A 14,181-nucleotide genomic window follows, 5' to 3' on the forward strand; every position below is an offset into this window, starting at 1 on the left:
TCTTCCTAGTACTAATAAGGTTGCAAAAGGTCAGGACGGAAGTATTGATTCAGGAGATTTATACATTCAGTTATGTTGATTAGAGTCTTATTTTATGTAGGCTTGGGTTACCAATGCGAACTTCTATTTATTAGCAAGACTTCGCTTCTAGCCTGTCACCTTTCAGAGTGGGGTTTGACCTTCTGTGTGCCGAGGTAGGACAAACCAGAGCGGTGCTGTTCCTACTCCGTTGCTCTCTCTGTTCTGCGCAGGACTACTACGTGGTCATTTTATGTCCTACTGAAATGGACGTGCAAGTCCGAAGGGTGCTGCAGATCCCGATGTGGTCGCAGAGAGTCATCTACCTTCAAGGTTCAGCCCTGAAAGATCAGGATCTGCTGAGGGCCAAGTAGGTACCGCCCACCCCATCCTTCTCTGTGTCACAGTGCTTGATGACATCTCTCCTCCAAATTCCGGCCCGTTCAGTGTGATACAAGCTGCAGTACTTCTGAAGGCAGAGTCTTGTCTTAGTCCCAGTGCTGCTCAAATGCAAAGGTTAAAAATGTGAAATCGGGTGCTTGCTCCTGTTTGCTGGTGCAGAGGGGGTGGGAGACCGTGTCCACATAGCACCGTGAGCATGGCGTGGTGCGACCTGCTCAGGCTGGCCGCGACGAGCTGCGTTTTCCAGACGCCCCTTACCACACTCTCCAATCCCTGAGTTCCATCCCTGATACACACACACACAATCTGGGGGCTACATACTATGGGAAATGCCAGTGTGAGTCAGGGCCTAAATCGTAAAGAGTTTCTATTACGTACTGGGACGAGTTGGACAGTGGAGAAGGCTGGGAGGGGAAAAACGATTTGCTTGAAATGTGAAGTTGAAGGCGAGCTCCGCAGAGACCCTGGATCAGCAGGAAGATGAAAAAGCACGTCCCAGAGAAAATTTAATCTGAAATATCACTGGAGGCCCCTCTCCCCGCCCTCCCAAATGGCAAAACTGAGGCTGTCCCACATCAGGCACGACAAGGAAAGGCAGGGCTGTTTGGAAAAGACAGAAATGCTGGGAAGACAGAGGCCGCAGGAGAGGGGCAGACCAAGGAAGGATGATCACAAGGCCAATCTTTGCCATGGGCGAGCTGGTGAGATACAAGAGTTAGGTCCCTACGACATCTGCTCCAAGTTACAACAAAATGACTGCATTACGTGAACAAATATGATCTATAATCATGATATGACTTCTCCACTTCTGTCATTTGAAACACCTGAGTTGTAGAGCCAGGCCAACAATTATTTACTCGTAGTCACCCACAGTCATGGCCTTGAGATGCAGCTCTCACTGACGAATACTCAGAGTTTACATTCAGTTTACGGGCACTGGGCGGAACACTGAAACTGTGTTTTGCAGACAAGACGTAGGCATTTCAGCGTGTGGTTATTATGTTTTTCTGTCTGCGTTCAGGATGGACGACGCTGAGGCCTGTTTCATTCTGAGCAGCCGCTGTGAGGTGGATAGGACATCCTCTGTAAGTTTCTTAAACCTCTGCTAGTAATTTTCTCTTTTCACCTTAGAAGCTGTTTTGATTATTTGAATCTTTCAGCACTAAATACTGGTGACATTAAAATTTTCCTAAAAAGAAGCAAGTATCTTGAAACTATCTTTGCCATATTATAAGTTTAGCTGACTCAGAGAGTGCCCACAAAGGGTTTTAGAAGTAGTTTGTACTAACATGTGGGTTTTCTGTTAAAAATCTAGATCACTTTGTTCTGTCTGTGTCTTTTGGTGGGAACGATACCATGGATGGGGGCTGGTCCCGGCAGCACGTGGCTGTCTGATACATTTCCCATGATCTTTTGGTCTTATCATTCCAGGACCACCAAACCATTCTGAGAGCGTGGGCTGTGAAAGATTTCGCGCCAAATTGTCCTCTGTACGTCCAGATATTAAAGCCTGAAAACAAATTTCATATCAAATTTGCCGGTGAGTTGAGTCTCAAATAAGATCCTTTAAGTGGTCTCAGACTCCTGTTGTGATCGTGAGAATCATGCCTCCAAAGTTAGTGGCAACTTATTGTATTCACGTTTCTACAGGACAGGAGATGTTCTTTTTATCGTATGTTTGTTGTAAGAGAATTTATTCACTTGAAAATGTGACAAGATAATGTTGGGGGGTGAATCTTACTTTGTTATAGAATTTGGTGATTTTAGCAACTGAAGTTACTGGGTACTTATTAAACCTGAATAGATTAGCCATGATATTTGCGCATAAATAGACAGAGGTTGTGAGTGTTGTATCTTTTAATTTATGCTTGATGTTTCTGCATAGAAAAGACCTTGTTATAGATTATTGAATGCACATATAAATTTACAATACAATACAGTAATATATTAAAGTATATCCATGTATATTTAAATAAATTTGTTTTGGGGGTAGATTTTGAAAATTATTTGAGAAAAAGACACATATGAGTTTTTTCTGGGGACAGTGTTTTTAAAATAATTATTCACATGAGATTATACTTTAAACTGGTAGAAACTTAAATAGTAAAATGGTACTTTATTTTTTTCTTGAATGCTTCGGTAGGTGCTAATTTTGATCAAGGCAGTACTATACATTGTTAAAATTCCTGTATTATTATTTATTAATTGTTATATACTTTTGAAATTTTTATAGAAGTTGTTGGGATGACATCGGTTAATAAAGTTATTTATACAGGTCAGGTGTACAATTATACATTATTTATATATTGTATTTGTTCCCCATCCCAAGTCAACTTTCCTTCCATCTCCATTCATCCCCCTTTACTCTCCTCTACCCGCCCCTCCCCCTTCCTCTGGACACCACCACACTGCTGTCTGTGTCCAGGGGTTTTAGGGGTGTTTTTGGTCAATCCCTTCACATTCCTCACCCAGCCCCCAACCGCCCTGCCCTCTGACAGCTGTCAGCCTGTCCTCTGTATCTGTGAGTCTGCTTTTGTTTTTTTAAATATATTTCACCTGAAGAGTTTAAAGCTTCAGAAGTCATTAAATGTAAGTCATTTTAATCTGTGTTATCAAAATATATTTCCTTCAAAAGAGGTGTTCACATACCTTGAAAGGCTTACCTTATATGATATTTAAATGAAATATTATAAACACTTTTAAATGCTAATAAGAAAACCATGAATGATTGCGATTTAACTTGCTCTGTCCTTTATGCTTTCCTCTGTGACTAATGACATCCATTTTTCTAAAAATGTAGAGCGTGCAGTTTAAAGTGTTGGCTCTCAACTCGGGCTGATTTTAGTATCTCATTGGAAAAAAATTTTAAGTACTAATTTAGGAGATTCCGATTTAAGTGGTTAGGGCTGGTGGCAGGATTTCTTTAAGCCTGTTTCCTCAACTGAAAATTAAAAATAACACCACCTTCTTTGTGGGCAATTTTGTAAAATGAAAGTATTCCATTGATTACCTGTCATACATGTAATTAGCATTCAGGGAATGCCTTTTTTTTTTTTTTTTTTTTTAGTCAAAAAGCACTTTGTAACTAAGATGCCTTACTTTTATTATTATTTGGCTAAAAGGAAAATCTTTGCAAATTTCCTTCATACTGATAATGACTTTCTGTGGTAAGGCTTTTAGGAAGGCAGTAATGACATATAGTCCCAGGCCAAGCCCTAAAATTACGAACTTAAATCCGAATGCCACCATTGCAGATTTAGCCAGCAAATTCCTGTTCTGAGCCTTCTTTTCCTCTCCTATTAAATGGCCATAATATGTATGATGTCTCCATCCCATGGCTGGGATTAGCAGTAAGGATTAAGTAAAAAATGTCTGAAACATATTAGGTGTTTAATAAACGGATATTGAGAGTGGATCTTAAAATGATATCTAGTTGGGGGGACAACGGTCATTTTAAGTGTGTGAATAACTAAAACTCAGAAGAGACTTTAGCTTCTCCTCTCTCCTCTCACAGCCCATCGATCTGCTCACAGCAGGTCAAAATCCCCAAAATAGTTCACTTTAACAAACAGAAAATTATGAAGACTCTTTGTATTGATTCTCTTCCACATTCTTCTTTTGCCATTATTTTGATAAGCTCATTGAAATGAGGGGAATATTTAAAAGTTCTATCCCAATAGTTTATCTCATTATTTCTCACTTATGGCATCTGCTGGAATTTCTTTTCAGCTTTGTTACTTTGTGGTTGAGATGACAACGTCCCGGAGGTGCTCTTTTTGTTCTATGAAAAGAGGAAAGCACCCTGATTTCACTGAAATGCTGTAAGAACAATTCAGGGTGACGGGAGGCCCCGGAGTCAGTATGGTGTATTTATATCTCAGCATGCTGTGTTTCGGGTAACAGTCTGTTCTCACCACCCCCCAATAAAGTGTTATGTCATCTGTGAATATTCAATTCTCTTTGCTTCATCAACAAATTTTCTTTCTCCTACTGGGTCCTCTGAAAATCTCCCACTTCATTTTAGCAGATGTAAGAAGATATAGAAATCAAATTGGTAAATTGCACCCACAAGTAGGAGGAAAGAATGTAAAAATCAATTTGCAAATGAGGGAATCTTCCATGATTTTTATTTTCCATGCTTTGATTACGGTATTTTATAAGTAACAGAATTTGAGTTGTAGTTCATGAATGGAAAGGAAAAATAGTAAAGTGTTGACTGAGTTAAATGCTTCCTAAATCACAACTGAAATATGCCAGGAAAAATGAATCATGGTTCTAGAGTAGTAGGAGTTAGTTTGGAGAATAAAAAAAATCAATTGCATTAAAGTTAAAAGGATAAGCCGAAGTAAATGCTTTCTAACATTAATCATTGACAATATTACATAAACATATTTTTCTGAGAGTGGAGAGTCATGGTTACCAGAATAAAAAATATTGTTTAAAATCCACACACATATACACACACATGCATGCATGTTCGTGTGCGCACAGACACACACGCTGGAGAAATGATTTACTGAAAAACAAAGGCCTTGTCTCAGCTAAGCTACCATCTACTTTTTAATGTAATGCCAGACATCCCAATGCCTCACTTTTTCCTACACCAAAAAAGAGAGTGGAAAAATATTTCCAAGCAATATAAATATTGGAAATGATCTTAGCTGTTTCTAAATAACATATGTGTGTGCCAGGCTTGACTTTCGCCAAATGTTGAGGTGTGAGTTTTTCCTGCTGAATAATTTCTTCGTTTCCCAAATCACACCCACACAGACGTCATTTCAAACTCCATCCTTACAACTTACTTAAGAATATAAAGCTTTGAAATCCTATATTTTAAAGTTGAAACACCAAAGCTTTGAGAATGCTCCAGTTTTATTTTTAGTTTTCATTAAAATACAGTTACGTTAGTTTCAGGTGTATCTGCAGTGATGTGATCACCACAATAACTGCAGTAACCACCTGTCACCGTAAAAGTCACCGTGACATTACTGACTATATTCCGTGGCTGTACCTTGCTACCCCATCATGATCCTAAACCTATGACCTTTCAGTCTGGAAAGTAGTTTCTTAAAATCAGTATTTTATAAAGAAGATCAGATATGTCTTCTTTCCCCCTTCTTTTCTCTGTCACACGTTTCTACTGAGCCTCCCTGTGAGCGACGGTGATTCCAGGCTTGAGGGCTATAATGATGGACGACATGGACTCGCTGTCGATCGCACAGCAAATTTCCTCCTTTTCTTTACCTTCCGCCCCCTATGAGTGAGCCAGTGAGCTTTTGTGTTCTGAGCAAAAATACCCCTCCAGCTGGGCCTGTTATTCACACCGTGATTCAGGGGTAACCTTCCGACTCTCCTCCCGGCCCTGGCCCCTCTGTGTAGGTCAGAACTCATGATCCCACGTATGAGCTGGTCTCACTAGGTTCTGCCTGATGAATGTAGTTGACCTGATGGACCTGATTGTTTCCCAGAAGGTCCAGATCATCAAACATAATTAATGCCATGACAAATTTTGTGAATGGGTCTATCTATGTAGGGAACATGCTAGTCACTTAATTATGTCTTGGGGTTATGTTTGTCAGACTATAATAGTGTACTTCTGTGAACTGAAATATAATTATTATGCTGGTAAAAGGTAATATATATGTTTATGAATGTGTGCAAGTAGCATGTTACATTTTACAACCCAATATCAATTCTCAGGTAACATTTTAATATAACGATATGTTTCTCTGGTGTCAACTTCTTATTTAACTCATCAAACTAGTCTGTATAACGAATCACAGGGACTAAAACTGATGGATCAGCATTAGTCACTTCCTTCTTGGGAGCGTTAGCTCAGCTTCCACTAAGGAATGGGTATAAGGCAATTTAAGAAGCGGTAGTTCTTTGTTAATTTATACCCATAAAAACTTAAATGTTCTCTTACTTCTCAGGTTTTATGTTTTTAAAAACACTTCCACACTTTCTTCACCTTTCAGCTACAGGCTCTGAATTATCCCCTCCTTGGCTGTTTTTCTTGATACCTACAGGCAAGAAGGCTGTGTTTCCCCTGTGTTTCTGCAGGCTTTTAGAGCACCTGTTTTTAAGACCCTGACAACGCTGATCACTGTTTTTTTGTTCCTCATAAATCTTCTATGGAGCTTTCAAACCCCCTTTGATTCAGGGACTCAAGTCACTTTAGTCCAGCGACATGTTCTTTGCGTGTGATTTAAAAATAACAAAATTCATTTCAAGGTCAAGCTTGCCCACATTCCTCCCAGACCCCCTTAATAAGTGGCGGGCGTTGGCGGAACGTGGTGGTCATATATCTTCAGTCCTCAGTTCAATGTAACAAGCCCTATGTCTACCTGGTAGCAAGTAGCAACCGTTAAAGTGGCTTCCAGAGAAGGAAAATCCACTGGGTTACGTCGCTGAAGTCAGCATGCTCAGCCACTCAGCTTAGGGTTGTAGAGCTTTCGTGGGGTTCTTTGGAGGCAGTTTGCACCTAAATTAATCATGGATTTGGGGAAGTTACTTCTGAATATCTGAGTCCTTATTTAAAAGCCATTCAATATAACCTATATCACTGAGGTTTAATTCTACATACATGTTTAGCGAGGTTTAATATTTATATAGACACACATACATATACATATGTCTATATCCCTTAGAATAAAAGGTGAAGTATTGTTTGGTATTATTATCATTTTGTTATTTAGATGATTCAATAACTATATAATTAAACTCGCAAGATATCAATACCTATCATGAACTGGTGAGGGAAGAATGGTTTTGGTCAGGATCTAAAGAAGCAGACTTCTGAGGAAAATTACTGCTGTTTTTCTGACATGTTTAAAAGGGAAGGAAGTTAATAAAATTAAACTGTTTTGCTCTAGAATTCAGGAAACAATGTCCTGTTTGAGCACTTAATTAGTAGGAAACATTTAAAAACATTACACCATTAAAATAGTACAAGATTTCAAGCAACTTGAAAAACAGAAAAATGCTTTTTATACTTTATTACTGAAGTGAAATAAATTTGTTAGCATATTGCCAGTCTCAAACTGGGTTGGATTCCATATATTCAATAAGCATTCTTATATTTAGACCTTGTGAAACCGATGTACAAATGTTGACTTAAATTCTTAGCCATTCAGTGGATGAATAGCTCACAATCCTAGAACAGGTAAAAGTCTGATGTATGTGTATGTACACATGCGCGCACACACATGTACACACATGTGCGCGTGCACACACACACATGCACTTTCACCAACTAGTTGTCTTATTGACCACAGCCACAGGATCAAAATAAAACTCGATTGTTAGAGATGATCTATTTTCCTCCAAGAAGAAGGAGCAATTTTCGCAGACATCAGCCCACTCACGCTTATAAACAGAGCTTAATAAAAAAACAATATGTGAGCGTGTTCATAACACAATTTGTTCAGTCCATCTCTGTAATAAACTTTCCCCTGTATAATAAAAACTAAAACAATCAATTTTAAAATTTTACCCTGGTGTGCATTTTTGTTTAAAAGCCCTTTTCCAAAGGGTTTTTGATTTCTGTAAATCAAAACCCAGGGCTGGATTGGTTTAATGCACTTTGCACTGTTGTTTACTGCTTTCCTGAGGCCGGTTACCTAGCAACCACATGGAAGAAGCTTCTAGTACTTTGGGTCAAAAAGGAGCTCAGAAAAGGCTGGGAGGCAGACTTTGTAAAAAATGTCTGACTTGTTTAAATGTAATTAACAATTTTGTCTCTCATAAAGCAGAAGGGACTGGAGAATAGATTTGATTCATATCCACCTGTGAATTTGTATCCTTAATTATAACTGCTTATCTTAAAGGTTATTGAAAATAATAAAAGTGACCATGATAAAGAAACCAAGAATCTCACACAATTCTATAATTTCAATATTCCTATCTCTTAAGAACTGTTTCCCACCTTTGAGGTAGTTACAGACAATTATTTGTGCTTATTCAGACTCACTGTGTATTTTTCTCAGCAAACCTTTGAGGCAAACACTATTATTGCTCACGTTCGAAAGACAAAGCAAGGTGGGCACAGAGGGGGGGTGGGCTTGCTCCTGCCCTGGCCCCCAGTGGGGACCCTGTGGTCGCATGTGCTTTGCCAGCCAGCGGGAGAGGAGAGAGAGCCGTATCCAAACAAGCAGAAAGTGTAGAAGGATGGGGGGACAAGATGAAATGTATATCATTTTGAAAAAGGAAATGCTTTCTTCCACAAGGAAGGGCAATCAGGCACCAGAAAGAACGACCAGGCGGATTGGGTCGTTGCTAAGCACTGGTCTTTGCACGACCAAAGCCTTCGCATAATCAGAGCTGGATTCTGGCTTCATGGGTCACCTCACCAGACAGAACGAGAGAGTTTGGAGAAAGCGGTTTGTCTACCAGACAATAATCCAGCAGTTCAACAAGACCTAGTCGCGTGACCATCCCTCGCCAAAAGGAAAGCTGGGAAACGTCATTTCTACCTGGGCAACCGGGCACTAGGTGACGCTTGGGGGCGAGGGAGCGGCCGTGAGAGCTGCCATTCCTCAAGGCAGAAGGAAGGAAACGGTGACAGGTCTCAGGTTTCCACCAAGGTTCAATCCTTGGTCCACCCAAGTTCCCGAGTACAACGCTTTCCCTATAGAGTAAGCTGCTCATTTCTTAGTATGGAAAATACTGCAAAGGGACATCGTTTGCTGCCCCCAACTCAAAGCTCAGGATGTCTGGATAATGCAAAGTCAGTCCTAGGGGCTCGTAGGGGCCTGGTAGCAGACACACTGATCACTTAGTTATTTGCCTGCACGTCCACCCCGTAAGACCACACATCAGGGAGCAAGGTCACTGTAACAAAAGGCTGACTTTTGGGAAAGGGAAGAACGGGAGGGGTCCCACAGTCCCGGGGGCAGAGCAGTGCAACCTTGTTGGGCAGGAATTGCCCAGATCTTTCGGTAAGTCCCTGGATGGGACGCCCATTCTGCTCCTGAAGAATAAGCCCTTTGTCTGTGTATGAGCTTGGCTCCGCGTTCACTGTTCTCTGCGGCCACAAAGAAATTGGAGTAGATTACTTCTAGTTGCTTCCGTGTGTCAGTAATTGCAGTCTGTTCTTTCTGAGATTTATGCAAATGAAGATTACTATCTGGTGGACTGTTCTTTCATATTCCTTTCCCTGGGTCAATCATTTACCTTTTCTTCCGAGAAGGAATTCCATGATAATTATACGTTAGTTCTTTAATATAAGACTATGATTTTTGACCTGTCTGATCAAATATCTCCTTTTACGATGAGTATTTTGTAATGCTTCCTTTACTATCCTGGAATAAAATTCAGATAATGTAGCTATCTATATAAACATATTTAAAGTAATTAATATAATATCCTAATTATAATATGAAAAAGAAACAAAAGGGAACAGTGAATAATAAGGAGGCACTTATTTCAGTGTGTGAATACTCAGGTATGAAAACCCAAGGGAACAAAAGGAAAAGAGAGACGGTAACTGGCCCTGGTAATACTAGTAATTAAACATCCGGAGTTTGTGCTAAGGACTCACAGAGAGAAACAGTAGCTGTGTTCCTAGGTGATTCAGTATGTACTGAACAGTGCGAAACACACTTTGCGTTTCTGGGTCAGATTCCTCCAGGAACGGGTACCTCACCTGATGGGCGAAAAGACAACCGCAAAACTTTTACTTAACTGTAGAAAAAAATATGCAAAAATAAAAATAGTTGCCTAAATTTTATCAATCTCTCCTGCCTTCCAGTTCTTTCTGATTCTCTAGTTTTTGATAAAATAACCAATGTCACACAACCGTCCCTCAGCCACCCCCCCCAACACAGTCCCATGCATCATGGAGAAGAAGGGAGTACAGATGTGGGGTGAAGGGCATCACCCCCCTTTAATGTGGCCTTACCCTCCCAGGTGAAATAATTTCTTAGTTTTTTTTTTATTGTTGAATTTCAATATGGACTCTTATGGTTAGTTTTCTTAACTATTATGTAAATGAGGTGAGATGTTTTTAAATGGGCCCACAAGGACCGCTTTTGCATGGTCTCCTACTAGGAGAATTATGGTTTGTATATTCTAGAAAGGTAAAGCTAATAATTGTACGTGGTATTGCATGCATGGGAATCAGATCTTCTCCGTTTTCTGGTATAGTTTGAATTTGAAAACTGTTTCATGTCATAAAAAACGTCCACTGATTTCTGGTGAAGGGGTTCCTTCCCTAAGTCCGTGGTGATGAGGCTTCTCTCCAGCTCGTGTTCAGTTGGTTATTCAGGATGATTTTTCTTCAATTTCGTGGTGATTCCAGTTTGGTCCTGGGAGGAGGTGCATGTAGCTGCCGCCTTCTCCTCTGCCGTCCTGGGTCTCCCCTTCCACACTCATCCCTTGGATCTGACCTATTGCCAGACTAGCCCTCAGACAACCCCGCAGACCACCCCTCGGACGGGGGAGGCGCGAGAAAACGGAGCGTTTTGCCAAAGGCTGCCGCTTCTGTTAGAGACAGACCTGGAGTTAACCCCCCTGCCCCCCGTCAACTACTCACTCGTACTCTGGTTCTCTCTTTTCTAAAATTTTATTTTTAAGTTACAGTGCACCTCCAACATTATTTTGTATTAGTTTGAGGGGCACAGCATAGTGGTGCGACCATCAAATACTTCATGACATTTCCAGCAACCCCCCTGGCTCCGTACACGGTTCTTACAAGACTAGCGAGTATAAGCCTTACGCTCAGCAGTCCTGCTTAAGAAACCTTTTTTCTGGGGATAAAAGTACACGTGTAAAACAAAATCTTTACAATAAGTGTGTTTATATGGAAACTTTTATAACTAAACTCATGGTTTTTCATGTTATTTTAAGATATCACCATTCCCAGGTAAATTAGCCTAATTTACCTATCTTATTTCAAACAGATCACGTAGTTTGTGAAGAAGAGTTTAAATATGCCATGCTGGCATTGAACTGTATCTGCCCAGCAACCTCCACGCTCATCACGCTGCTGGTTCACACCTCCAGAGGGCAGTAAGTCTATCTGTTCTTTAATATAATGCATTTTAAGTCATTTGCATATATAAGTGATATGTGTATAATTTATATATACATATATATATAAAATTACGTGTGTGTGTGTGTGTGTGTAGTTATGTGATTTAGAAATATAGCAAGTCACAGTATACAGCTAGATATGCACCTATACTTGCATGGTCGTGTTATCTTTGTAGGATGGAGAGAAAGACAGATAAATAGACAGACAGACGGGCAAATACAGACCCGTTAAGGGGTCTAAGACATAAAGAAAATCGACAGTGATTTGCTGTCTTGAGATAATGTTTTCTGTCCTGAATCCTAAGCATCTGCCTCCATGGTTAGGCTTGGGATTCGGACGCTGTTTCTAAATTTGAGATCAATACTTAGCAAATAAAACATTAAGAAACGAAAACAAAAACAGGATGATGACCGTCACTCGTAGAAGACCTTGAAGCCAATTTTTCTATTCCTGAGGTTTTTAGTCTTTCCGTCTTAAAGTGACCCATACACAATTGACCTCACGATTAAAAAAATCCAATTATGGAATGGTAACAAAGTTGCAGAGAAGATTAGCTCATGTGGTATAAAAGAAATCACTGTTTTATGCATTTCAAGGTAGACGGGGAAAAGTTTTATCATTGGACACATTGTTCTCATCGACTTTGATAAAGTTTCATAAAACACAGAGGCTGTTTCTGACTCGGACGACCAAGGACAATGTAATCAGGGTACAGGGGCTCCCCTCTGATTTAAGGTAACTGTGTTTCATACCGTTTCATTCCCTGTATTGGTATCATAGACAAAGAGTTGATTTTCTAAGTAAATTTCACTGTGGTTTTGCGATTATAATTACTTAAATTAATTGATAGCTATTTAAGTAATTGTCATCTCAAATATATCAAGGAAAAAGAAAACTCTTTCTTGGCATTCAATACTACGTGGAATAAATTGGTCATTGAAAAACGGCTAAAACCCTGTGGTATTTTTAAGCAAATTTTACTTTCCTCGAATTACATCTCTGCTCTATTGAGACAGTAAGAGTTTCTCAGAAGCAGTTTTATTAAAGTTTGGAGTAGAAATGTTTCTATTCTGTACATTTACAAGCTTTGCTCATCTGTTATTAGAAAAAATGGAACTGGGTCACGAAAGAAGTTGCTTTTCATGGAAGAAAGTGTGCAGAATTGTGGAGAAATTAAATAAAAAACTGAACACTATTTTGACACCAATTAATTGAACATTCGTGGAACTTATCACGTGGGTTCACTGTTCGGTCATTCCATCTCTCACGGAGACACACGGACTCCGAGAAAAATTATTTCACAACTCAGCATCTCTGAAATGTTGTAGTTCCCCGAAATAACTCTATAGCTGCTTTACTGAGATAGAATTCACAGATTCTACAGTTCACTCATATGCTGTATAAAATTCATTGCTTTTTAAATATAGTCCAAGAACTATGCAGCCATCCCCACTAATTCGTGAATATTTTCATTACCCCATAAAGAAATCCTCTACTTTTTAGCAGTCTCTACCTTCCCCCCAACTCTTTTAGCCCCAGGAAACCACGAGTTTCTTCTCATTCTGGAGAGTTTCCTGTTTTGGACATTGTGTAATGCATAAAAATAGAATTGTATAATGGGGGCGGTTACCTTTTTCTTTCACTCAGCATAATGTTTTCAGGGGGGGTCCATATTATAATATGCATCAGTACTTTGTTCCTTTTTTATGACTAAATAATATTCCATTCCATGATGCTATGACGTCTTACTTTTCTGTCCATCAGATGGTGGATGTGTGGGTTTGTCACCAGCACTGTGAATAGGCTGCTCTTGACATCTGGCACGTGTGTGAAGATTTTCACGTGGACACATGCTGTCATTTCTTTGGGGCATGTATTAGGAGTGGAATTGCTGGAGCACGTGGTGACAGTGTTCAGTCCTTTTTAGGACCTGCCAGAATTTTTCCCACTTTTTCTATGAGACGGGCACCCTTCCAGCTGTTGCCCTGACACTGACTCCCAGAGTGGATGCGTCTGTGTATGTTCTAAGCCTGTGCAGGCCCCCTTCAGATAGACTCTCCTGGGAGACCAGCAGCTTCTCCCACCTCCCCACCCCCCACTGGATTTTACAGCTCGGCGTTGTGAGACTTTCCCTTCCCGGTGCCGGAACCCTGCACCCCGTGATCTGGCCCAGAACTGGGACTGCTCGCCCCCACGGTGTCCCTCCTGATTTTAATCCATGACACGGGAGTGTGGGGCTTCCCTTTCCACCACTGCCACTGTGGCCACTGCTGCTCCACACCACACCGTGTCCCCTCCACTCCTCCTATCCGTCCAGATGAATCTGGCTTCCATACAGTTCAATTTTCTGGCAATTCTGGGTGATTTTTGTTTTAAGATTGTTATTGTTCTTGCGTTTGAGTGAGGAGGCGAAGCATGTCTACCTCCGCCTCCACCTTGACTGGCAAGAATCCCTTTATTAACTTACTGGACAAGTATGTTGTTTTCATCAGTGGGATCTGGAAACTGCAGACCTGGGTATTGCAATAATATTCTTTGCAAAATTAAAATTAACTTATAACCACTAATATTAAATTTCATCTGCTGTTGTCAAAGTAATTGGTGTCTTTAAAAATAGAAGAATACCTTCATTCCTGGGGTTGGGTTAGCCTGCACCCTCTCACCAAATGCTAAATGTTTGTAAAATTACAGAGAGATGGTCTTGTCTAACTTTCTGCCATGAGCAT

The 14,181-nt window shown here is 40.3% G+C and overlaps 1 protein-coding gene across 5 annotated transcripts in view; it reads left to right on the top strand.

Annotated features, from left to right (window-relative positions):
• Positions 1 to 14,181, top strand: part of KCNT2 (potassium sodium-activated channel subfamily T member 2) — a 153,154-nt gene that overhangs the window by 92,536 nt on the left and 46,437 nt on the right. For all 5 annotated transcript variants that reach the window (XM_090263166.1, XM_090263167.1, XM_090263168.1 and 2 more), the window contains exons 11-14: positions 252 to 388; positions 1,442 to 1,505; positions 1,852 to 1,960; positions 11,322 to 11,430. In XM_090263166.1, coding sequence (XP_090119292.1) covers positions 252 to 388; positions 1,442 to 1,505; positions 1,852 to 1,960; positions 11,322 to 11,430 — 419 coding nt within the window. The remainder of the gene's footprint in view (positions 1 to 251; positions 389 to 1,441; positions 1,506 to 1,851; positions 1,961 to 11,321; positions 11,431 to 14,181) is intronic.

The sequence above is a fragment of the Furipterus horrens genome, unplaced genomic scaffold (assembly GCF_987537825.1).
Source record: "Furipterus horrens unplaced genomic scaffold, mFurHor1.1.pri manual_scaffold_15, whole genome shotgun sequence".
Classification (NCBI taxonomy): domain Eukaryota; kingdom Metazoa; phylum Chordata; class Mammalia; order Chiroptera; family Furipteridae; genus Furipterus; species Furipterus horrens.